This window comes from Rutilus rutilus (assembly GCF_951802725.1).
Source record: "Rutilus rutilus genome assembly, chromosome: 6".
Classification (NCBI taxonomy): domain Eukaryota; kingdom Metazoa; phylum Chordata; class Actinopteri; order Cypriniformes; family Leuciscidae; genus Rutilus; species Rutilus rutilus.
Genome location: NC_140214.1, coordinates 40,206,086 through 40,232,381, shown reverse-complemented (window position 1 = coordinate 40,232,381; position 26,296 = coordinate 40,206,086). Strand labels below are relative to the sequence as shown.

The 26,296-nt window shown below is 38.4% G+C and overlaps 3 protein-coding genes across 3 annotated transcripts in view; 2 read left to right on the top strand and 1 right to left on the bottom strand.

Moving 5' to 3' along the window:
* Window positions 1-26,296, bottom strand: part of LOC311291359 (uncharacterized protein) — a 796,365-nt gene that overhangs the window by 502,093 nt on the left and 267,976 nt on the right. The window lies entirely within an intron of this gene.
* LOC311291423 (uncharacterized protein) overlaps window positions 1-26,296 on the top strand; it is a gene marked incomplete at its 5' end in the record, with an annotated part of 543,326 nt that overhangs the window by 345,664 nt on the left and 171,366 nt on the right. The window lies entirely within an intron of this gene.
* prkacbb (protein kinase, cAMP-dependent, catalytic, beta b) lies at window positions 550-23,811 on the top strand. Its single transcript, XM_084410346.1, has 10 exons — window positions 550-912; window positions 9,761-9,822; window positions 9,914-10,042; window positions 11,667-11,765; window positions 12,823-12,905; window positions 13,708-13,834; window positions 19,199-19,294; window positions 19,371-19,493; window positions 19,569-19,733; window positions 21,256-23,811. The coding sequence occupies exons 1-10, from the start codon at window positions 867-869 to the stop codon at window positions 21,379-21,381; spliced, it is 1,056 nt and encodes a 351-aa protein (XP_084266472.1). The 5' UTR covers window positions 550-866; the 3' UTR covers window positions 21,382-23,811.

Sequence of the window (26,296 nt, the reverse complement as noted above, 5' to 3'; positions counted from 1 at the left end):
CGCGTTGAGGGTTTTCTGTTGGAACGGTGTCGTGTTAGTAGCCCCAAAGTTAATTAATGATCTTCGCAACGGAAGTGAATCAATCAAAACTAACTTTAGCTGGACAGTAACTTTATTCTAGAGCTGCTGTAAAGCCTAAACAATCTCTGTTACTGTAATGTCCTATTATCACTGTAAAGCTGCTTTGAAACAGTCTATATTGTTATAAGCACTAAATAAATGAAGGTGACTTGACTTAACTTTTTAAGGGAGTAACGCAATATTGTAGGCTATTACATTACTTTTCATGATGTAACTTTACCAAACACTGATAATAAATAAATGATTGTATTTAGCAGTTGCTTCTACCTGTAGTGTGACACCCCTACACCATAGTATCTTTTATTCTTGAAACAATAACAAAACAATTATTGATCAATAGAATATGTCTTGATTATTAAAAACGGGTACTTTTTTGTACCCATTTTTGCCAACAGGATGGTAAATATTATTATTATTATTCTAAAAGATATGAGTGTGTTTAGCAGTAGTGTGTGGCTCACATCCATCAGTCCAGAAGGTGTCAGTATCAGTGCTGTCTGTGCTCGCAGTGCCATGTCTCTGCTACAGCAGAGGAAGACTCGGCTTAGCGGCTAAAGAAGAAGGAGAAGAAGAAGAAGAAGAAGAAGAAGAAGAAGAAGAGCAAGAGCTGTGAGAAAGTCAAGAGAGACTCCGCGATCAGCGTGGCGGAGACCCGAGGAAGAGAAGACCCGCTGCTGATCTGCCCGTCCTCCGTCCATCAGACGCGGCCCGAGGGAAGCTGACGCGCCGCCAAGGACTCGCTGTCGTGTCGCCCGAGGATCGCCCGCGTCGCCCGCCACCGCACGATGGGGAACGCAGCGACCGCCAAGAAAGGCAATGAACTGGAGAGCGGTAAGAGGAGGAGCGCTCGGTCGCCCTGCCGTGCTTCATAAAGTCCTCGCTGTTCGGGGAATATCACTGTTTGTTTACCTTTGTAGCCTGTGCTAATGCTAGTTAGCCGCTTAGCGAGGGCAGGACTGCGTTTCCTAAAGTGTCATCGCGAGGAATTCCGCGCTCATTCTGTCTTCATCGTGACCAGCGATAGTGTTTCTGTGTGTAAATCTCGCTGCTGTGTTTGTTTGTCATGTAGAAAACACAAAGTGAGTCGAGCTAGCTTGATCTGAGGCCTGAGGCTATCAGTGGCGGTCATTTTTCTACACCAGTGGAAATGCTTATATAACGTTAACCTGAAAGTTTAAAACGGAAAAGGGCTTTTGTTTTCATAACTTATGCAATGGAGTCAGAAGGGTTGAGGCTAATAAGCTGTTTGCTAGTTGAGAGAGAGGCCCAGGCCTGTATCAGGAGGAAAACACTCGCTCAAACGCCGTTTCTTATCGTTCACACATGTCCCCCAGATCTCGAGCTGACATTAGATAACGCCTGTGAGAGTGAGCAGTTGATCCGGTTGTCCTGACCCGGAGGATGAATGAATGAAATGAGCTCTGGCTGTCTGGTCGGGCCTGTGAACAGCAGAGACAGTCTCTAGTAAACAACAGAAAGCCATTAAGTTAATTAAACGCTGAGCTCATGAGAAACGAACTATAACCCGCGGCTAGATGTTGGTTTTTCAACTTTTACTGTTCAAACTTTAATACAATCCTAAACGGAAACCGACTATAAACATATGGTTGTCTGAAACTAACTCGACCGTGTAGAAAGCTGATAAATGGTTGCATGTAATGAGTATGAGTCGATCTGGTTTTAATGGTCAAACGCCTCAATCTTGTTGATGTTCGAGAGTAACACATATGAGGCAAAAATGACTTCTGTGTGATTAGTTCATTATTTACTGATATTCTTGTTTTTCCAAGCCCATATGTATGAATACAGTAGTCAACATTTGAAGTGAATCAAAACCTTTCATCAAAGTTATACATGAATTTCGAACAGTAACAGTTACCCGTTCTTGTCTTGGGACAACTCTGATTAACTTTTTTGATCCACTTCAAATGTTGACTACTGTATATTAATATTTCTCCCCTGCAAAGGTCATCATGCAGCTCTTCCACTGAACTACAGTTCAGGCCGTGTCCAATCACATGACTTACGCCAGGTCCGCACATACTCCGTTTGCAGAGTATATCCCGGACTTCTGGGGGCCCTGAGCAAAGCTTTATCCGGGGGCCGCTGTCAGTGCGTTCATTAAAGTGACCCTCAACCCCTTAATCTGTTCTTTCAGAGCAGTTTCACTGTCAACCAACAACAGTGAGGTAATGCTATTCAGCAAACGCTCAGTAATGCAATAAGAAAATAGGACAAATTCAACACAAAAAGACATGAATGAAATGAACAATTTAGCCTACTACTAATAATGCACAGATATTTAATAAAACAATGAAATTAATAAAATACATATAACATTGCGTAGTCTTGACTGTATGAATTAAATATACATTGATTATTATTAAAGTTACTAAAGTTAAAGAGAAAAGAGGTGAATGATTCTCTCAATCAATCTTGTGTTGTTTGATTGATTGTTTATTAGGCTGCTGCCACTTTAAGACCAAATGCACAGATCTAATACACTGACAAGCATTCGTTTGCTTAGCTGTTCACTGAAGACATAACTGAATGCATTTAAGTTAAAAAGATGGACATTTTGACACATTTTTGCATTGTCTAAGTGCACTCCCGGAAATCAAAATAGCCCGTGCTCGTCCGTGTTTCCTCTTCATCTCGGATCGCGCGGACAGAAAGCGCATGTTGAACAGTGTGTCTTTCGCAAGTTAATACACTTTTACACGTGACATTACACGGTTCGACTGATTTGGATGTTGCGTATGTGGTGCAGAAGTGTGCTCTCATGTATGACGCGTCTGATCCACGGCTGTATACATACAACCGGCACATCCGGGACCTTAACTGTCAATTTCATAACCGCCCCTTTTTAGGGGAAAACAAACCAGAGTTCCCATAGACTTCAATACAAAATAGCGGCACAAAACAACGTCCGTACACAGCCGGCAGATGCGTATAACTTCAGAAATCACTTAGATGAAATATATCGAGTAATTATATGTCCACCCGGTCTTCCATAGAGCGTGAACGATACATTTATAAACTTAATTTGGGCAACTTAAAAACATGTCCCTTTCATTCTACCAGCGTCAAATTGGTCTAACAACCCCACCCAGTGGCCAGAAGTGTCTTACCCGGACATTTACTCGTACCTCATCGAGTCACCAGGTAGCCAGTGAATGATTTTACTTCGGTTTTAAGAAATAAACATCTTTAAATGTATATATTATGTCTTTATATTTGGAGTAGCTATTTAGAGTAACTACTGAGTGCACTTTTCTTTCCAGCCATGCAACTAGCCTGATTTAGCTTTCGATAGCATATCCGTAAATCATGATATTTCCATAAAAGCAAGATATGGATGACGATGGCAGGCAGAGATTGGCATAAATACATGGAAATGTAAGGAATACAAAGGAATAAATTTAAATTTGGGGTTTTTACAAATATTATTGGTGCACCCAACCACACAACAACTCTTTGGCATGTTTGTAAGGGTTAGTACACGTCCTAAATCCGATACTGTGTTTGGCGGTCGCTGGTTTGTTTTGCCCTAAAAGTGGCTTGTTAAAATTAATTAATTTAAATTAATCGTGTACTTGTTAAAATCACACATTTTAAATGAAAAGAATTTAAACTAAAGATTTTTCTAGTTGAGTAGTCGTTCATTTAAGCCATTAGTCGACTAATCGCACGTTTTTATAAAATTATTAAAATTTATACTGAGGAGAATACTAAACCATAATGAGCGTTTAACATAGGTGTAATATATAGCCTATTCTGCGCTCAAAGCTTGTCACAAAAGTAATGATTATGAATGTGGGGAAAAATAGCAAGGAGATATTTTAAAGATTTTTTAATAAACTAGTGTTTTCTGAGTCAGTGTCGGCTGCAAAGATGATGATGCTGACTCTCATCCCCTATAGTGAACGCACATATAGAGAGAAATGCTCCTTTCATACGGATTACATAATCAGAGTATTTGTTTTTGATTATAATTGGTTAGTTTAAAAGTAGACATGTCGATCTTTCAGCAGAAAGCGCATCCTGTTTGTTTTCTTTTGCAAAGGCACATGTTTTCTTATTATTGTGAGGTAAATAAAAGTAGACCCTTTACAGTTTTTAACGATCTGTATTCTCTTATCTGTATGACCAAAAATGACGGAGTATTTTAAGTAGAATAAATGTAAGTGATTGTGCCGGCGCCTCCATGTGATGCAGTAAACGTGCTAAACTTCAGCTTCCACACTCCACACAAACACTTGGATATGTCTAATAACAGCACACATTTATCTAGGTTAACGTTAGAGCGAGCGGCCATGTAAATTTGCTATTTGTATGTTTCAAATGATAAGCCATATTTGAGGTCGATGGATGATAGGCGGATGTTTGTACTCGTGCCCGATATACTGTAATTACCAAAAGTATCCGCCGTCATCTGTCCCTCACAGACTGTGTGTCTTCACCACTTCCTGTGGACCTTTTCTGTGATTAACTTACTAATAAATTTTAGGTCGACTAAGCCTCGTCTCGTGGACTATTAGGGAGCAGTCCTAATTAAAACTTACTGTTGAGAAAAACGCTGACTCTCATGCCTTATCTTCTGCATTTAACTCCTGCGGGTCATGAAGAACTTGTTTTTCCACCTCCACAAAGAGACGAGTGCCGTCCCTTACATCTCCTTGTGGAGGGAAGGTGTCATTGTCCTTGCTTTACACTGGGCAGAAAGCCATGTGAGGGCTGGGAAACACAGTAGAGGTTAATCATATGCATTTGTGGTGAAATTACTTCAGTTTCGTGTCCATCCAACGCAAACAATGCCATTTCTTTAAAGGGAAAGTTCACCCCAAAATTAAAATTCTGTCATCATTTACTCACACTCTTGTTGTTTCAAACCCGTAAGACTTTCGTTCATCATCGGAACACAAATGAAGATCTTTAATGAGATCTGAGAGATTTCTGTTCCTCCAATGACAGCAACGTTCTGTGTGGATCGTCTCAGTAATGTGACGTTTGTATTCTTCAGTTAGCGATTCCTTTAAAGGGTTAGTTCACCCAAAAATGAAAATTGTCATCAATCAGTCACTTTCACGTCATTCCAAACCCATAAGAATTTAGTTGATCTTTGAAACTCAGATTCAGAGATATTTAATGAAACCTGAGAGATGTGTTTCTCCATTGAAAGTCCATGCAGTCAAAGCTTTCACACATTAAAAAGTACACAGAGACATCAAATACATAATCCATATGAATCTGACTGTTTAACCCCAGTTTTATTTCCAGCATTTTTATTTCAGGGGAAATATTCAGGTGTTCCTGCTTAAGTGCAGAGCGTTTGAACGATTTCACGCTTTGTTAGGTGGCCTTAACCATGATGTATCTAACTTTTGATCCTGTACACGTATCATGCCTGTAGTCCGTTGTAATCCTTGCGCTTCATTAACACTTGTAGTCAGTAGGGCTGCACGATATTGGAAAAAACTTGCATTGCGATATTTAGTTTTTTTGCGATTTCTTTTTTTTTCTTTTTTTTTATATATATTTTTTTTTATATTGTGATATAAAAACAGTTTTACCAGATGATCTGAATAGCTCTATTTGAAAAGAATGAATGATTCTAGAATAATTGGGGTGGTTTTATCGGGAGTGAATCTGCATAGAAAATAACAAATTACAAGTATAGATAAACACAATAGAATAAAGATACAATTGAAATAAGCAGCGCTTTATGTTTTTCAGGTAAATCTAACAATATTCAAGTACAGAAATTGAATAATCAAATGTAAAATAAGTCTTCACTGTATAAATTAAACAACTAATTTAGTTAATATAATTTATCTTTGTTAAAGCTAAAAGTAATTTTCTCTTTCTCTTTTGTGGTTTGATCACCATTGCTGACGCAAACAGCTGCGGGTACATTAGGCTGCTGTCCCTTTAAGACCAACGCACACACCTGAGATAAATGACACGCATCAACTTTCTTTCTTTCTTTCTTTCTTTCTTTCTTTCTTTCTTTCTTTCTTTCTTTCTTTCTTTCTTTCTTTCTTTCTTTCTAACTTTTCTTTCTTTCTACCTAATCTTTCTTTCGTTCTTTCTTTCTTTATACCTAATCTTTCTTTCGTTCTTTCTTTCTTTCTTTCTTTCTTTCTTTCTTTCTTTCTTTCTTTCTTTCTTTCTTTTATAAAGCACATTTCAATACAACCAAGGTTGCCCAATGTGCTGTACATCAATAATAAAAAATAATAATAATAAAAAAACAAACATACAACAAGGAGACAACATAACACAACCGCACACCAAAGAATGAATAACCCGGGTAATTGAAAGCCGTCGTTAATAAATTAGCTTTTAGCAAAGATTTAAAACTGGAAATGGTCTGAGCAGATCTAAGTCTTAATCTGGATCTGGGAACCACTGAGAGAAACTGATCAGAGGGTCTCAGGGGCCTCAGAGGAGTCTCCGTTCACTAATGTCTCCGGGTGTTTTGGTGCCAACCCGTTCAGACACTTAAAGACAAACAATAAATGTTTTAAATTCGATCCTGAAATGGACCGGCAGCCATTTGAGAGACGATAAAACAGGAGTAATATGATCACGCTTTTGAGTGCCTGTCAGCAATCTCACAGCCACATTCGTTTTCTTTCTGTTTACAACACATAACTGACTGTGTTTATGAGGACACTCGCCGAGACGGGCAATGCGACTTCATTATTGCACAGAAAACAGCGCGCGAGTCCTCTTGCTCTCGATGCCTGACTCAACCTAAAAACACATGCAAAAATGATCAACTTTCATGATAAATGATAAACTATGATGGTTAAATTGGTTATTGCAATTAATCTGCGAATCACATGCGTCCCAAATTGGGGACAGCTGGCCCGTACGAGTCAACTACGACCCTTATACTTGACATCACACATCTTGATATCGATGCTAAAACGATATATCGCGCAGCCCTAGTAGTTAGTTACACTGTTAACTTTAACCCTCACCGTGACCCAAACCCTAACACTTACTCCTAATCCTAACCATACCTCAATCTAATAAATATTAATATAAAATGTGACTGGTAATTTTCATGTGAAAGTGATTTGACGGCTGGAACAGGTTAGCTGTCAGTCTGTGTAGTAGTGGGGAGTTTCAGTCACTCTTTTCTGCGGGTTACATCGCTACGCTAGAGGGAGTCATTGAATCAGTTACGCAACAGATTTGTCCAAAAACACTGATTCATTTAGGAACAAAATACCACCTGTGTATTGCTCTGAAATGCAGAAAGGTCATGTTGTGGCTTTGTTTCCAAATATTGTCATCGGTGGAGCAGTAGTAAGTGGCAATACTGTGCCTAAAATGTAACGATCTGAATATTAAGATCTTGTGGTAGCCTAACACTTTTTTACAGTCCTTGTTACACGTTACATGTACTTATTATAGTAATAACAGTGAATTATTACAGTACCCTATCCCCAAACCAAACCCCGAACCTAATAAGCAAAATAAGCAAAACTTTTAAAGTCCTCATAAGGCAAAACTGCCTCTGTGATGTTGATGTTAAAACATTGTTGATGCTCAAGTAGATTTATATAACTTAAGTAAATTTCTGATTTCTAGATATTTCTACTGGAACATATAAAGCAGACTCGCTCCTTGCTCCGGTTTCATTGGCAAAATGTATAAATCATGCATTTAATTTCATTTAATTCATTACAGATGAGGGGCCGTATTGACAAATCATTTTATCTTACCACTAGGAGTACTCCTAAATCGCACTAAAAGATTTTAGCTAGGAGTTTTCTCTTAAAAGTTATTCACAACGCCTTTCAGACCTACTCTTAATAAAGAAAAATGACAACTCCTAAACTAAGAGTGAGTCTTCGTTGCTATGGATGACGTCATTACTCATGCACGAGCTTGACTGAAGTGACCACCTTGATTGGCTGATGATTGTAACGCAGGAATGATTCCAAACACCTCCCCTACGATGATGAGTGACAGGTGACAGGTCTGAGAATGCGTGCGCTACACAAGTAGTGCGAAGGACGGAAGATGATGAATAACTGAATAAATAGCCTAAATGAATAAAGAGTAAGGCAAAACAAATAGCCTAGTAGCCTAATGAAACATATGGATTGATGCAATATCTTTGCAACATTATTGAATTAATCTGTCACTATATGCCTCTCTCTGCCTACGTTTGCAAAGAGAAGAACATTTTAATTTGATTCACAATGAAACGTTACAATTAGTTTACATGCAATGAGTAGCCTAGTTTTGCTTGTTGTTGGTGGCGTTATTGCATCCCTAGTTATGCCTACAATGCAAAATTGTTCCCTCGCGATTGGAAGCTCCTGTAGCCGCCGCACACGCATTTCAAAACATCGCAACGTGAAATGCCACAAAAAGCGGTTTGTGAATAGGTCTTAGTGAGTTAGGAGTCCTCTCGACTTCTTTTAAGCTGTCCCAGGCTTAGGTGCTACTTTTAGGGCTAAAATGCTTCGTGAATTACTCTTAGTCAAAAAAATTAGGAGTCCTAAAGTTACGAGTGACACGCCCATTATTTTTAGGAGTTGCTCCTAAATTCGCCAGTTAGGAGCTACTTTTAGCCTTAAAATTCTTTGTGAATACGGCCCCTGAAGCTTGCTCTGAAATTTGCAGTTTCCTCTGTTTATCCTTGAAAACATTAGTATGTTGTTGGCCCGTCCTGGCACATCTCTGATTCTGTCAAATATCAGCTCAAAATCTGCTTCTCTGCACAACCTTAACATTTCCATAAATGCATCTTAAACCCCGAACCGTTCCAGTCTTTGTCTATGTTAGCCATCTGTACCCATAAGCAGTCGTACTTCACAAAAATGGCTCGTTCCAGGCCGTCACATACTTGTGGAGCAGGAGCACACCATAAAAGGATGAGCCGGAGAGGAGGATGCTCCTGCGCTCGTAAAAACCCTCAAACACACACTAGCTGTTAGAAAATAGGCACCCGAATGGGACCGTGCCCAAGACCATCTGCACACACACAGCTCTTGAATGTTTTGCTGTGAACTACGGCTAGCGTCCTCAGATACATCTTATTCGATACATTCTGACTCAACTTTAGCTTTGTCTAGTATCTTTTGTCACGTCTAATCCATGTCTTGCACCGTCTAACTGATGTGATTGACCGAAATCTTTCTTGTGTATCTCTCTTTCTCTTTCTCTCCTGTTCTCTTTCTGATTCTTCATCATCCCATCCATGTGGGTCAATGTTCCTGAAATCCGTGGTGATCTGTAGAGACTTTTGGTATGATCACGATTGCATTAGGTTACCGCCGTGACGGGAAAGCATTTGCGTAAATTCTGCTGGCCGGCGTAAAAGAAAAGCCACAGTAAATGTGATGATTAGCTCTCTGATCATGTTTCCGTCACGGCGGTCAACTGAAGTCTGCTGTGTTGTTTGTGTTTCATGTCTTAACTGATACTGTTAATGTCCTGCTCCTGTGTTCATCAGTAATGCATGCATGCTTCACATGTTCACCACTGATGGCCATGGTTGCCTTGTGAGATTGCCTGATTTTGATGTCTAGAAAGTATAAGTAGCTAGAAAAATATTCCCTCGTTCACTTTTATCTTTGAATGTCCATTAGTTAGAGTTAAGTTCCTGCTAGTTTGTTCTCTGATTTAGCTTTTGTTTTTTCCCTCCTTTCAGTTAAAGAGTTTCTAGCCAAAGCCAAAGAAGATTTCTTGAGGAAATGGGAATCACCACCACAGGTGAGTTTATTTATTTATTTTTATTGTTGTGTAGTGATGCAGTATTGTAGGAAAATGTCTTTCAAATGTGTGTGTTTTTTTGTCCCTAAAGAGCACAACTGGCTTAGATGACTTTGACAGACTGAAGACACTGGGCACAGGGTCCTTCGGCAGGGTCATGCTGGTCAAACACAAGGCTTCAGATCAGTTCTACGCCATGAAGGTTCTGGACAAACAGAAGGTGGGTTGTAGTTCGCTGGTAACTAGGGTTGGGTACCGAAACCCGGTTCCAATAGGGAACCGGTTCCGACGTAAACGGTAGTAACGAGACCGAATAAGAACGAAACTTTTGGTGCCTGACTTTTTTTACCGCCCCCTATAAAACATCTCGCAATGAATGTTCCAATAATAAAACATCTCCAGTTAACTAGCAGAGCATTCATTTTGTTCGTTTGTTAAATAAGAGACGATCTAGCGCTGAAATGTGTTTTTTAAATGAAGTGATCAAAGTGCTCGTTGCCATGGCGATCAGTGGCGCTGATACAGTGTTTTCTTTTGTGGCTCGCGCACACCGCACCGTCTTTACTCGGACGCGCGCTTCAATAAGTTACGGAGACTCAGTATTCGTTCCGGTGAAATCACGAAATATAATGCACACAAACGTGTCCCTGCTTGATATACAACCACTGATAAGCATAATCGTTTAAAAAACAAAAAAACAAAAAAAAACTGTATGAATGCGGATTAGAACCCAAAACCTCTGACACGCCTGACGAAAGTTCAAGTTCAGCTGCCAGTGTCGTGGTGGACATGGTAAGTCTAGTATTTTAATGCCAACTGCAAATCTTGCATATCAAGTATGAAGTATATCAAGTATATTTATATGAGGCTATACTGTGTGTGTTAAATATTTCTGCTTAGTGTCAGATATTTCTCTGCTTTAAAGTAAGTCATAATATGAGAAGACAAAATGTTGATCTTAACTTAAGTGTTTTACATCAGTAGCCTATTAAACGGCGCAATTTTTCATTTAATCAGAAAATCTTTAAAGATATAAGTTAATATTGTGTCCAGTTTGGACACACACACACACACACACAGGTATTATTTTTTTGATAAAGTGTGTGCAGTTTCGTTTTCTTAAGTACCGGTTCAAGAACCGTTTAAGCACCGGAACTGTTTAAAAAATACAGAGTAGGTACTGGTATCTGATAAAACCCAACCCTACTGGTAACCAATACTAATACTAATACTTTCACTTTAAGCACAATAAGCAGCGAAAAATAACTCAATTTAGTCCTGAGAGGCGGCTTTATGTGCTGCACTTTGGGTGTTTGAGCACAAATTCTGTGGGAATGAGTGAAACTATACACAATAAGTGCAATCTCGTGCTGAAACAGCAACAATGTTCATCCGGAGCGAGCTAAACGAGTGAGTGAGCAGAGGTGGGTTTGTGTGTCACTCGCTATCAGAGAGATGAGAGAGAGAGCAGTTGGTGTTGTGTATCTATTCTGCGGGAAATGAGTATTGGAGGAGTTTTAGATATTTCAGTATTGATATATCTATACTTTTGATGTGTATTACATGTGTATATCAAGTCTATATTTCTGACAACACTAGATCACTTGGTTTATTATTTCAGATGCCTTTTTAAAAGACTACAATTGAAAAATGTATATATTATATAAAATATATGTGGTTTTAATGTCAAGCCCTGGATCAAAGTGTAAGGGATAATAAAAACCGTGATTCAACGGATTGAAATTCAGCCAATCAGAATCGAGCCCCTGCTCTATATAAATACAGCATGTATGATGGTGTATGATGATCTGCTCAATAATTCTCGTTTGTGTATTTTCTGCCAGGTGGTGAAGTTGAAACAAGTGGAGCACACGCTAAACGAGAAGAGAATATTACAAGCAGTATCGTTCCCGTTCCTCGTCAGGTTGGAATACGCCTTCAAGGTACCTTACCTTACCTTCATCATCAGCTGTGTGTAGTGATCAACACATCAGTGTGTGTTCAGCAGATCAGTGTGTGTTCGGCACACAATATTTGGCCCTTTCAGTGGAATTGGAATAAGGGTTTTATTAGTTAACATGAGCAACACTTCTACAGCATTTATTCATTAATGTTCATGAACAACTATTTTATATTAACTTACATTAACAGATTAATACATCATTAATAATATAATACTGTAAATGTTGTTAGTTCATGTTAGTTAATACATAAACTAATGTTACCAAGTTAGACCGTATTGTAAAGTGTTTCTCCTGGTGCTGTTTTCAAAATCTACACAGAATTTACAAAATATTCTCCAACATTCTAGAGCTTTTATTTTGTGATTTATTTTAAGTGTTCATTTAATTTCTATCTATGGTGTACATATATTTTAATAGCTTTTCTGGAATTTTCTTTATTTTTTTAGCTAAACAAACAAAAGTAAGCAACAGTGTTTACGTATAGAAATTAGAGATTGTTCGGTCTTGTTAGAAAAAGATCAACAACAGTCTGAATATAGCTTCAAAACTAGTAATGAGGAACAAAAACACATTACAAGCAATTATTCATTACCATTAATGTCCGCTTAAACAGCAGCAGGTCTGATAGACTAATGCACACATCTGTGTAGACATCAGATATCTCCTATCCGTTTACAAGCCCTTGTACCGTAACTGACTGACTACATTCATCTTTCATCATAAAAGCATTTTAAAGCGAGTTTAAGCTTCAGAGAATTGACGTTTTGTCCCACCACTGAATTGTAAACAGAATAACAAGTTAGCCAGCATATTTTTTTTTTATTATTATTATTTTACTATGATAGTAATTTAAGAAAAGCCTTTGTAAAGAAAAAAAAAAGACTAACTAATATAAAATGTTTGAATGAAATTGAATGGGAAACATTATTGTGTAACAGTCGAGTAGTATATCCAGGAGAGTGGTTTACTACACATCCCTGCTCTAGACCTGCTGTGTGTGTGTGTCTCAGTCTTCATGTGGGCTTTATTCTCATAGGACAACTCTAACTTGTACATGGTGATGGAGTATGTGCCCGGAGGAGAGATGTTCTCGCACCTCAGAAGAATCGGCAGGTTTAGGTGAGTGGAGCTCAGGGTTATGCAGACGACGCCGTGTCAGGTGGACTTATTGCACATTATTGTTATCAAAAACCTGTTACTTGGATAATGGTGCAGAAGAATTACTAGTTTGTCGAGTTATTGAAATGTTTCAAGTGGTTAATGTGCTTGAAGTTTCGTTTTTGTTTTGTTAAACTCTCTGTAAATGCCTCATCCTGACAGCACTCAGTGCACCAATGAACTCAAGCGTGTGCATGCTTGTCAAAGTAAATGCTTTAATTTAGGTTTAAAAGTGTTTTTTTTTATTGAAAACATGGAAGTAATGCTATGCTGAATGGGATTGTATCATGTAGGATATGTCACATGTCAGAAAGTGTTACTATAGTCAGCAGTGTTCATAATAAAAACAAATGCAGAAGTCATTCCCAATACCAAATAATTGTAATGATTCTCCATATTTCTCTACGGAGGCCCTAAGAGGACATGGTGATGGAAGAAAATATGATGTGGGAGGAAAAACTATATGTCAGTGCTTTTGCATTCTCTCACAAATGGTTTGCGTTCCCGTGAGAAACTTTGCGTTCGCTCGCTAAACATCTGAGTTATTAACAAGCAAACGCAAATAGATTTTTTTTTCCTTCAGTCTAATTTTTCCACCTCCTCCATGTCCCTTCAGGCGCTCCGTAATGTTCATATCCAGGTAAAACAATTGCTATTGGACAGTCTGATTTCCCTGTGTAACTATTTAACCGTATGGAATTGAAACATGGATTTGTCTTGTGTCTTGTGTCTAACTCTGGGATGTGATTGGTCTGATTGACAGTGAACCACACGCACGGTTTTACGCTGCACAGATCGTCCTGACCTTCGAGTACCTCCACTCACTTGACCTCATCTACAGAGACCTGAAACCTGAGAACCTACTCATCGACCAGCAGGGATATATACAGGTAACCCTTTAGCCATCATTCCCAATGACATGATCTGATCTTGATTTAACTCACTATTAGACAAACTCAATCGGGCTTATATAATGCACAGACAGTTGTGGTTTCACGTTTATATCTCACACATCGAGTCGTTCACAGTGCGGGGGCGGCGGAAGTAAGCGCACCCTTGAATAATAACTTGTAGATGCTCCTTTAGCAGCAACACTTCCTCCAGTGGTTTCCTGCAGCTGCTTCTAACGCCCGTTTCACACACACTCCGTGTGCGGTGTGTGTTTTGCAGTGCGTGTGCGGTGCAGGAGCAGCACGCGCTAAAGTGCTTTCACATATGATGCGTTTGCAGTAACTGATCCGCGGCTCTACCACAAAAACACACTCACTATTTGTATTTCAAATCCAGAAGTTATCAGCAACTTTTATTTAAAAAAAGTTTTGTCAGCATTGCGATTCTCTTTGTACTCATATACACTCTTTAATAGACGTTTAAACACAAGTTAAGCAATGTATTATTCAGTGCTACTTCTGTATAGATTTATATATTAAGTTGCTCAAGCAAGTGGTAAAATATTTAACCATGTACTTATACTAAAATCGCAAACATTTTAAATGAAAACTTAAAATTGACAAAAACAGTGTGTTTCTTATGACTGTCCTCTAGATGGCAGTAGTACCAAACATACAGTTAGCAGATACCCAAGGAGTGTAGAGCAGGCACAAGGAAGTGACAGAAAGAGCTAAGCTCATGTTGAAGTTGAGTGCTCTAAGAATAAAGAGGCTATTTGTTCAGAGTGTTTAATCTATGAACACTACATATTCCATTAGTTATTATTACACTGGACATGGAATCTTTTCCCAAATCTTCACTCACGTCTCTCACCCATTTTAACAGGGGACTATAAACGTGTCTTCCTTTGGTTCGCTTTTAAGTTGGCCTATTATATTCGCATTCTTTACTGTGGTAAAGTAGAAAAACGCCGTAGAGATAGCCTACCTTTATATTTATATTTATATATATATATATATATATATATATATATATTAGGGATGGGAACGACACGGGATTTGGGAAATCGACTGTCGAGGCCCATGTGTCGACTTTTTGTCGGATTGTCGGCCTTTTTTTTCTTTTCTTTTTTTTAAAGAGCAGCAGCAATGCGGAGGGTGGAAAATATTCTACATCAGGGTCCGAAATTAACACCCGCCAAGCGCCAAATGTGGGTAGATTTTCTGTTTGGCGAGTAAATCTCAAAAGGCTATCCGCCACACTGGCGGGTGAATGTTCATAACAAAATATGAAATTTTAAGCGCGCACGCACGAGCAGAGAGAGAGAGCGAGTCCCGGCCACGCGCGCGCGCACTCACCATTCAGAGCGGTCAAGCTTCCCCGTACTTTTTGACAAGCGTCCTTGACAGGGCGGCCAGAGCTTCTTTGCAGCTCAAGTCGGCGGCGGTGTGTACGTACCTACAGTTAACGCTCTTTCTGTTGACGGCGCTGAGGAAAAAGCTCCCGCCACTGTAAGAAGCTGTCGCCGCCCATTTGTGTCCTCCTGCGCACCCATCAAAGCCGTGCAGAACGTCTTCAGCACTCGCGGATCGTGCATATTTCCGCTGCTGCTTCTGTTTACACACCATGGTCGTTCTTTTCTCGAGAAAATGAGTTTTCTCATAGCGTTTGCAACGCAATACTCGTTCCCTTATCTCTCAGGGAACCGAGGTTAAAGTAACCGAGGAAATGTAATAAATTAAAAGCCAAAAAAAAAAAAAAAAATGCAATTTGGAAATCCCACAAGCCCCGCCCCCTCGACATGTCGACACTCTATTTTTTTTGTCGAGTGGAGCATGTGTCGAATGTCGGTCGTTTTGTCGATAAAAAGTCCCATCCCTAATATATATATACTAATGTGCTTGTTGTAACTCTTCAAAATTAAACTTCATTTTTTATCTTTTTTCAACACTGAATCTAATTCTACCCATATTTAACTATTCAAAATGTGTATTGGTCAATCTCAGGCAACTTTGGTACATTTTTTACAAGGTATCTAAGCAGAAGATGGACACATGTTTTCTCAGTCCTGTTACCCAAACTCATGTGCCATTTAAAAAGCATGTTTAAAAGCATGTCAATTAATTATTTTGTTTTCCCCACAAGAAAGTGTTTATTTTAAAGAAGACCGAAGCCTCAGGTTTATATATATATTTTTTAATAATTTAATTTATTAAACAATTGTATAAATGATGGACCAAACAAAACTGATAAAACAGTGCGTTATTTTTTTAGGAAAAAAAAATAGTAACCGGAATGAACACTTTTTTTTTTTGGTTTACTTTGCGTCATTGACTGTTGCATCATCCTGCGTCTCTAAAGCTTGGCGTTGTGAACGGTCATCCTCACATTCTCCTGTTAAATACCCTTATCCACTCTATGAATCCACCAGGTTTCTCAGTTGGGAAGAGGTGTTGGTGTTGCGGTGCAGTGGCTTTTTCCTCTAAACTTAGCATCGTGTGTTTTTGTATGTCCGTCGGTGAGCGAGAACTCTGATTGGCTGTTCAGCTTATCAAACGAGTGCAAGAGAATAAAAGCAAAAGTAGCCTCGTTTTCATTATCCTTCAAATTGTGCAAATTAGGGGTGTAACGGATCGCAGTTGATCGTGATCGTGATCAGTACGGACCAGCTGCCCCATGATTCGGCGCGCTTGTGATTCGTGGATTAACCGCTAAGTTTAACCATCAAAGAGTGAAAGTTTATAATTTGGACGTGTTTTATCTTGCCACTTTACACATTCAAACAGTTTTAAATGCGGAAGAAGAGGCAAAAATCGTGAGTCCGAGAGAGAGACGCGTTTCAGACAGCGCTCAAACACTGAATTGCGTTTCCTGGCCTTGAACGGACACATAAACACACAATGTGTCCAAGTACTCGTCTCAGCAAGTGTTCTCTCGGTTCTGTCAGAAGTGAAGAGTTGAGAAAGAAACCGGATGTTTGTCTGTTTATTCGGTCTTAAAGTGACAGCAGCCTGATAATCCTGCTGTCTGTGTCATTAACGTTAATAAAACAACAAAATACAGCTTTAACAAAGATGAAACTATATTTCATTTCTAGTGAACAAAAAAGTATTATTTTACATTTAGGGATAATTATTAATATCTGTACCTGAATACTGTTAGCTTTTGTAACTTTGTTATTTAGTATTGATCTCTGCTTGTCATTTGTGTATTTGTTCTTATTTTATGACTGACTGTGTCTTTAATAATGTTTAAACTATCAGTTAGGCTAGTATATGTTTATGTGGTATCGAAGTACTTCAAGTGAGCTTTAAGTAATAAATGAAAAGCAGTGCCAATGGAAACAGGTCAAAAACTCCCATATCCCGCATGAGGAGGTTTTTCAGGCAATTCAAAGAAGGAATATTTCACAAAACTGCAATGGAAACAGTTTTTGTGCATTTACAGGTCACCTGACGTATGTAAAAGCCACCATTTTATCAAGAGTTTGAAGCAGATTTGAGGGAGAAACTCCCAGAAACGTTCCTTGCCATTAATGCTTGGAAAACACGTCTACTTCTCCTTCCGGTAAAAATAAGGGCTAGATGCTGCGATATACTTCAACCCACCAACATCCGCTGCCATGATTTTTGGAATGATCATCATGAGGAAAAAATACGTTTTAGTCGCATAATATCAGTTAATGGAAACAGTCATTTCACAATAGCTTTTTATCGACATTTACAAAACCGTGCAAAAGTTTTGCTCAAGTCTGTAATGGAAACGCGGCTAGAGATGAAAGGGAGCAAAGAAGTCATGATGACGGTACAGACAGAAAGCTGTTATCATTTCACATCATCTTACCTGACTCAAAATGACTGAATATTTGATCTCTACTTACACGCTTGCTAGTTGACCGTCTCCTTTAGGCCTTTTTGTGTGTTCAAGCGTATTTTTGGCTGAGAAGCAACAACACACTTTCATCGCCGCTAGTTCTTTGGCGTCAGCTTGTCGTGTCCCGGGCTTTACAGAAACTCTTAAAACCGTGTGTGCTGAAAGAATGCCATGTAAAAGAAAATGCCCTTCTGAGATGGCTCGGCTGTATATGGATTATGTGCATGTTATTTTATTTGTATAAAAGATTATTCAGCACACTTAAGGCGACACTACAGGCAAAAATAGTTTTTTTCATGCATCTGTCAATTTTGCGATTTTGGGCTTTTTGGCTTTTCAAGTGTTTTTATTTTTTTACTAGTGGAAAGAAAACTTCCAAAATACACTTTTAACTGTGTCTTTTAGAGCACTTTATCTATTTGCATCTGTACATTTCAATTACAGTATATATCTTTAAAAGGTCGTTTTCTCAAAATGAGTATCTACATTCTGAAGGTTTTTACTGACAGGTTTGTTCATCTAGAATTTTCCTGATTTTTATACATTTTTCCAAATGTTATTCCTAAAAAATATATATATATATATATATATATATTTTTTTTTTTTTTGCTGATTTGTGGATTATTATTATTATTATTAGTGGATTATTATTATTATTTGTGGAGTGATAAAAAGAGAGACCCCAAATCCCCTCTGTAAAAACCTGTGACTCTAATAGAGTCAAACCAAAAATTATTCAGACACCAGATATATTTTTTTATATATATTTTTTTCACTAGTGTGTGCAGGACAATATAGGAGAGCAAAATAAAGTAAACTCTGATAAATTATACCCAACAATTCTTCATACAGTGACTGCCAGTGACATTTATAACAATCTGGGACCAAAAATTATTGACACTTTGAGCTGATCATGTTTTCTTCAGTGTTTTGTCTTTAATAACTAATGGACCTTTTTACACACAGACTGAACACAATGAAGCATTGCTTGGTCACTGGTTGAGCTAAACTGGTATTATCTAATTGTGTAGTTAAATTTAACAGCTGACAGATATTCAACATAATTCATGTGTGAGACAAGTCTAACAGAAGATGGACAAAACCAGTCAAATATCAACTGAGTTCTGCTCATATTTCATCACCATTGTCTCTAAACTATAGCGAATAAACTGTGATAATGTGAGAAATGTTAAAGGTGTCTGAATAAACTTTGGTTTGACTGTATATAAAAAATTAAACAAGAATTTTGAAACTAACTTCATCCAATATTCAGATTTTTGTTTTAGAAATGAATGAAAATTAGTGCATATTTAATTGGATAACGCCACATTTTCCTTGTAATATTTTTTTTTTATTTTTTTTTTTTGCAATTATTAATGTAATCAATCAGCTGGTGAAGTATGGTGATATCTCTTAGTTATTTTAATGTTTTACCCTATTCTCCTGGTGTCTCTTGCCTTAAATGCACTGAACTGTTGTTTCCCGCACAGGTGACAGACTTCGGATTTGCAAAAAGAGTAAAAGGCAGAACCTGGACATTATGTGGGACTCCGGAGTACCTGGCGCCAGAGATCATCCTCAGCAAGGTCTTCCTCCACACTTCTCTGATTCAGTTCACATGTTTCCCACAGGGCGACTCACTCATGTGTTGCTCTAATGTAGGGGTACAACAAGGCTGTGGACTGGTGGGCTCTCGGCGTTCTCATATATGAAATGGCGGCTGGATACCCCCCGTTTTTTGCAGACCAACCCATTCAGATCTATGAGAAAATCGTGTCTGGAAAGGTATTGGCAGGTTCATGATGTGTGCAGCAGAGCGATTGGGGCGATAGTAATTGACATGTTGAGCGTGTTTTGTAGGTCCGGTTCCCCTCGCACTTCAGCTCGGACCTGAAGGACCTGTTGAGGAATCTGCTGCAGGTGGACCTCACCAAACGCTTCGGGAACCTGAGGAACGGGGTCAATGACATCAAGAACCACAAGTGGTTCGCCACAACGGATTGGATAGCCATCTATGAGAGAAAGGTATGACGCTCAGTCTTCGGTTGTGTCGTTCGAGTCTTGGTTTAAACTGAGTGTTGTGGGTTTTGTTGTTGTTGATTTCATTTCTGATGCTGCTTTAGAAAGCGTCTTCCTGTTTAGACCAGAGACTCTACCGGTCTGAAGTTTAGATTTTTTTTTTATGTTTTTGAAAGAATAGTCTCTTCTGCTCAGTAAGGCTGCATTCAAAAATACAGTATTATTACAATTTAAAACCGCTGTTTTGTATGTGAATATACAGTCAAGTGTAATTTATTCCTGTGATCAAAGCTGAATTTTCAGCATCATTACTCCCGTCTTAAGTGTCACATGATAAATTATTATTGGTGATCGATTATTTAAAGGGATGTTTCACCTCTGGAAAGATGAATGTGTATTTAAATTGGGTCATTTATGTAGTAGAAATGTGAAATTATTTTAGAAGTTGGTGCCTTCTAGACTGAGAAAAGCCAGAAAATGTATTTCATGTGGATGAAAGACAACATCTCCCAGAACGCACTTGCTTCGCTGCCCTACGAGGCCACTCCCAAGCCACGCCTACCGGTTACAGAGGGCAGTATCGGGAGAAATTATACAACTAGGCTACTAGTCGACTCGAAACTGAAAAGATGCTGTTTTACCGTGAGATCCCCCTATGGGCGGGTTGAACACATGTGGGACGAGCTCCTCCTACTGGCTGGAGTCTCTCACCTCTGGACTAAAGAGCCTCCGATGATGAAGCTAAATTACCATTTTTGCGTCATCTGATGTTTTTGTCCAGAAACACAATACAGAAATCTCTCGTCTCAGGGGGACATGAAGCACGGTCACTCGAAAATACTACCAGGTTTCTACTGATACAAAGCTTAATGCTAATCACTGAAGTATCCCTTTAATAATGGCTCTTATTAATAATAGTTCGGTGTTGAAAACGGTTTTGCTGCTTCATATTTTTGTGGAAAATTATATATTTTTTCAGGATTCTTTGAATAAAAATTTCAAAAGAACAGCATTGACATGAAAAGTCAATATTTTGTAACATGTCTTTCAATGCCACTTTTGATCAATTAAATGCATTCTTGTTGAATAAAAGTATTTATTTCTTTATATTTTTTATGTCTTTCCCCAGATTGTTTTATAAAAAAATCTGTTAAATCATATTAGAGTGATTTCTGAAGGATCATGTGACACTGAAGACTGGAGTAATAATGCTGTTGCAGCTTTGATCACAGGAATAAATTACACTTTACTGTATATTCACATAGAAAAAATGTTTTACATTGAAATAATATTTCACATTATTACAGTTTTTTTATCCAAAAAAAATGCAGCCTCTGTGAGCAAAAAAAGACTTCTTTCAAAAACGCAATTTTTTTTAATTATTCCAGGCATTTGACTGGTAGTGTATAGTCAGAGAAGTGAAACTGACTGTCACTATATTGTCAGTATAAGCATATATCAGTATAGCTGGAGCGCTCAGGCATTACGACACACACTCCTGATGACATGAGTTTCTCCATCCCGCCAGGTGGAGGCGCCGTTCATACCAAAGTGCAGAGGTCCAGGAGACACCAGCAACTTCGACGACTACGAAGAGGAGGACATCCGTGTGTCTCTCACGGAAAAATGTGCAAAGGAATTCTCAGAGTTTTAATTATGGACACATCAAAGCTAGACATGCGCATATACACACATATGTACTTCTCCATATATGTGTATATATGTGTGTGTGTTTGTGTGCGTCACACGACACGTCAAATGAGGGTATCTTTGCACTCTAAAGACATGGGATGAGCAGAGAGCACATCACCCTTCCTTCATTCCTCCATCCATCTATCCATCCATCATCCGGCTTTAGAGAGGTCAGAGGTCACCGGGGTCACATGCTCTTAACCGTCATACACTGGCACATCTCTCACTCCTGTAACTCACTCCCGTCCCACTCCGCTGTTAAACAACCTCAGTTGTTCGGCATTAAGTTCCCCATTTCAGAGATGCTTTAGTCCGTATTTTAATCATCGTTCGTGTGGGAGAAAAACAAACACACACTCAAAGGCCAATCAGCATTGTTATCTTTATTTCCCCGGCAGCGTCTCAGTGTTGTGATTGGAGAGGTAGGCGTTGCCTATTGGCATTGTCGGTGTTACACGTCGCTTTTATTTCATTTTTACCTTAGACCAAAACAACTGACAACTTTCTTTTGTTTTGTTTGTTTGTTACATGTGCAGATCTGTTGAATTCAGAGTGTTTTTCCGTTTATTTGAACCGCCGTGTGTGTGTTGAAAGCATGACCAAAAGCATCATGTTGTGAATGGCAGAGGAGATCCCGATGTCACAGATGTTACAGTGATCTCGATCACGACGGTACAGTGAAGGTCCAGTCTCATGCATATACTGACAGATGTTGTTAGCAATATGAAATATATCTTATTTTACCACTTCATTATGCAAAGGTTTTATTCTAAAGTGTAAGATAGAACCGGTTCACTTTGATCATTTTAACAGTGCTGTTTATTATCTGATATTTAAAACTAAGAAAAACAGCAAGTGTATTGGTCCGATGTGCTGTAGGATGAATCCCATCGGGAATGAGCAGCTTCGGTCCCGCAGAGTTAGAGGAGGAGTTCACTTCAGAATTAATATTTCCTGATCATTTACTCACACCCACGTCATCCACGATGTTCAGGAAAAGGTTTTTGAGGAAAACATTCCAGGATGTTTCTCCATATAGTGACTTCAATGCGGTCCAACGGGTTGAAGGTCCAAATGTGAGTTTCAGTGCAGCTTCAAAGTCTCGACACGATCCCAACCGAGGAATAAGAGTCTTATCTAGCCAAACCAGCGGCCATTTTATAAAAAACATAAACATTTATATACTTTTTAACCACAAATGCTCGTCTAGCACTAGCTGTGATGCGCCACACATTACGTAATCACGCTGAAAGGTCAAGCGTGACGTAGGCGTAAGAACCGACCCAGTGTTTACAAAGCCAGCGTGCAAAGACTAAGTCAAACGCCCTTTACAAAAACAATTAAATAAAAGGTAAAACAATGATGTCGCACGATTTTGAAGTTGGAGGAGAAAATTAGATGGTTTTTGCTCTTTTTGAACCGAAATGCGTGAAGTCGTGGACGTGCAAGACCAGCATTAGTGGTTAAAAAGTATATAAATGTTTTTTTTTTTTATATAAAATGGCGGATGGCTTGTCTAGATAAGACTCTTATTCCTCGGCTGGATCGTGTCGAGACTTTGAAGCTGCACTGAAACTCACATTTGGACCTTCAACCCGTTGGTCGCCATGGAAGTCCATTATATGGAGAAACATCCTGGAATGTTTTCCTCAAAAACCTGCAATTCTTTTCCACTGAAGAAAGAAAGACATGAACATCTTGGATGATGTAGAGGAGAGTACATTATCAAATTTTAATTCTGAAGTGAACTACTCCTTTAACTCGAACCCTGATGATAACTCCTACCTGTAGTTATTAATCCTGAAGCCCTCGATCATGTGTGTGTGTGTGTGTGTGTGTGTGTGTGTGTGTGTGTGTGTGTGTGTGTGTGTGTGTGTGTGTGTGTGTGTGTGTGTGTGATCCTCCAGGACTGAAGCTGCTCATCCCTTGATGTGATCGTCACAGCGAGGCACTTATCAGTTACACATCAGTTACTTATGTTCACGTTTTTGTCACTGTTTTTAAGTTGTTAATGTTGAAGCTGTTTTGCAAAGTTCTCTCTTAACTGAAAACTGTAAAACTGCCAAAACTGTTTCTTCTTTCCATTGTCGCTGTTAAACTTCTGTCGTTCGTTCTTCTTTTGTTCTTTTCTTTATGACCGAATGTAGTGTTGAAACTTCTAGGTATGCATATTGTTTGAAAAGTTTGAATTTTGAGGTACATTCTCACAGACATATACTAAGAAACTGAATATGTTACAAAGACAGAGAGAGACCGAGGTTAGCGAGCCTCTTCTTTGTATCACATATAATCCAGTTATTGTTCAGCTCATACTGCGTATATGCATTATTTCTTATAAATGTTTTTATTTATACACATATTAGAGAGATGCTAATAAATTTTATTTTTAAGATTGGTTGTTCTTTTCAGTGTGTGCAAATGATCTGTTGCTTTTACATTACATCAATTAGGTTTTAAATCACCTTTTCAAACTAAGATTTTAAGCATTGTCAAGCAGGCTCAAGCTAAATTATTACATTTTAATACATGTTGGCATATATCTGTCAAAAAGGGTTAAAATTGCAATGCATTTATACAGTACATTTCAATCAGTCGATGCTGTTTTTATCCACATATAACAAACATTGATCAATGCACATATGTGACCCTGGATCACAAAACCAGTCACATGTCGCACGGGTATATTTGTGGCAATAGCCAACATTGGCCATTGTATAGGTCAAAATGATCGATTTTTCTTTTATGCCAAAAATCATTCAAATCAAATCAAATCAAAGTTTATTTATAAAGCACAGTAAAAACAACAATAGTTGACCACTGTGCTGTACAATGTCATACTAAAAAAAGGTATAAAATAAGTGATATACACATATTCATATATACACATACACATGTACACATGCACAAATATACATACATGCGCATATACACACAGTGCACACCCATACACAAAAACATGCATAACACATACATACATACATACATACATAAATATAATAAAGACCGCAATGCAAAAAAAAGAGAAAAAAAGAGAGAATGAGTAAATCAGAACACTGATAAATGGTCTAAAAAGTCTAGGAACAGTCATATGCCTGAGAAAAAAGGTATGTTTTTAGCTTAGATTTAAATTCAGCTTCTGATGAAACTGATCTGAGGGAGACCGGGAGACTGTTCCACAACTTTGGCCCAACAACAGAAAAAGCCCGGTCACCTCGCAGCTTTAATCTAGATCTAGGGACCATCAGTAATTTTTGTTCAGAGGATCTCAGAGATCTAACAGAGGTTTTTGGGTTCACAAGGTCGCAAAGATAAGTAGGGGCTGAACCATTCAAAGCTTTAAAAACAAAAAGTAAAATTTTAAAATCAATTCTGTAGTGGACCGGCAACCAGTGCAAGGAGCGCAGTACAGGGGTAATATGTTCGAACTTGCGAGTACCAGTCAAAAGTCTGGCAGCTGCGTTCTGAACCATCTGAAGTCGATTTATATTAGATTGACTAATTCCAACATAGAGAGAATTACAATAATCCAGCCGAGATGACACAAATGCATGGATCACTCTCTCAAACTCAGAAAAGGTTAAAAAACTCTTGGTTTAATCCTCCATAACCTCTGTTTTGCTCTCATTAAGGTGCAAAAAATTTGAAGAAAGCCAAGACTTAATATCAGCCAGGCATGCAGCTAAGGATCTCAAAGCTGTTTTGTCGTTGTGCTTCAGGGGCAAATAAATTTGGGTGTCATCAGCATACAAATGAAATGACAACTTGTGCTTGGTAAAAATAGACCCCAAAGGAAGCATATATAATGAGAACAAAACAGGAGCCAAAATGGAGCCCTGAGGAACTCCAAACATCAGGGCGCAGCTGGATGAAGAAAAACCATCAAGACAAACAGAAAAAGTCCTATCTTCGAGATATGATTTGAACCAGTCCAGAGCGCGACCTTCAATACCCACATATTTTTCTAGGCGCGATATAAGAATTTTGTGGTCGACGGTATCGAAAGCAGCGCTAAAATCTAAAAGTAGAAGTATCATTGAGTCCCCTGAGTCTACAGTTAATAAAATATCATTTAAAACTTTTAAAAGTGCAGACTCCGTACTATGATGCTTCCTGAAACCAGATTGAAATTTTTCAAATATATTGTTTGATTCTAAGAAGCTCTGTAATTGTACTAAAACAACCTTTTCTAAGGCTTTAGAAATGAAAGCCAAATTTGAGATCGGTCTATAACTTGATAAGACGGCCGGGTCGAGATTAGGTTTTTTAAGCAGTGGTTTAACAATTGCATGTTTAAAATATCTTGGAACGGTTGCTGTAAGAAGTGACTTATTTATTATAGCTAAAATACTTGGTCCGACAACATCAAAGACCTCAAGAAAAAACCGAGTGGGAACAATATCAAGTGGGCATGTAGTGGGTTTCAAATGCTTAATTATGTCTTGAAAGGAGCTTAAAGAGATTGTCTGGAATTCATTACAAATTGGAGTGCAGAGATGCGGGACAGATAGGTCATAATTTGAAGATACTATACGCTGTCTTATGTCAACTATTTTATCTGTGAAAAACCTGAGAAAATCTTCACATACTGCAGCTGAGGCATTCAAAGAAACAGCACTATTTGGATTTAAAACAGAGTTTAAAATGGTAAAAAGAGTTTTAGGTTTATGACAATTTTTTGCAATGATATCTGAAAAATACTGAGATTTTGCCAGTTTAACTGATTTTTGATACCCAATTAATGATTCACGTAGAATTTCAAAAGATACTTGTAGTTTATCTTTTTTCCACTTCCGTTCGGCTCTACGACAAACTCGTCTATGTTCTTGTGTGGTACTGTTTAACCAGGGTTCAGGTTTAGATTTTAGTCGTTTTTCTCG

Bases quoted from the DNA above. Each gene is read 5' to 3' on its own strand.
- prkacbb (XM_084410346.1), top strand. From the start codon at position 867: ATGGGGAACGCAGCGACCGCCAAGAAAGGCAATGAACTGGAGAGCG. The intron at 9,823-9,913 runs GTGAGTTTATTT...TTGTCCCTAAAG, and splicing joins AATGGGAATCACCACCACAG to AGCACAACTGGCTTAGATGA. The intron at 12,906-13,707 runs GTGAGTGGAGCT...TCTGATTGACAG, and splicing joins AGAAGAATCGGCAGGTTTAG to TGAACCACACGCACGGTTTT.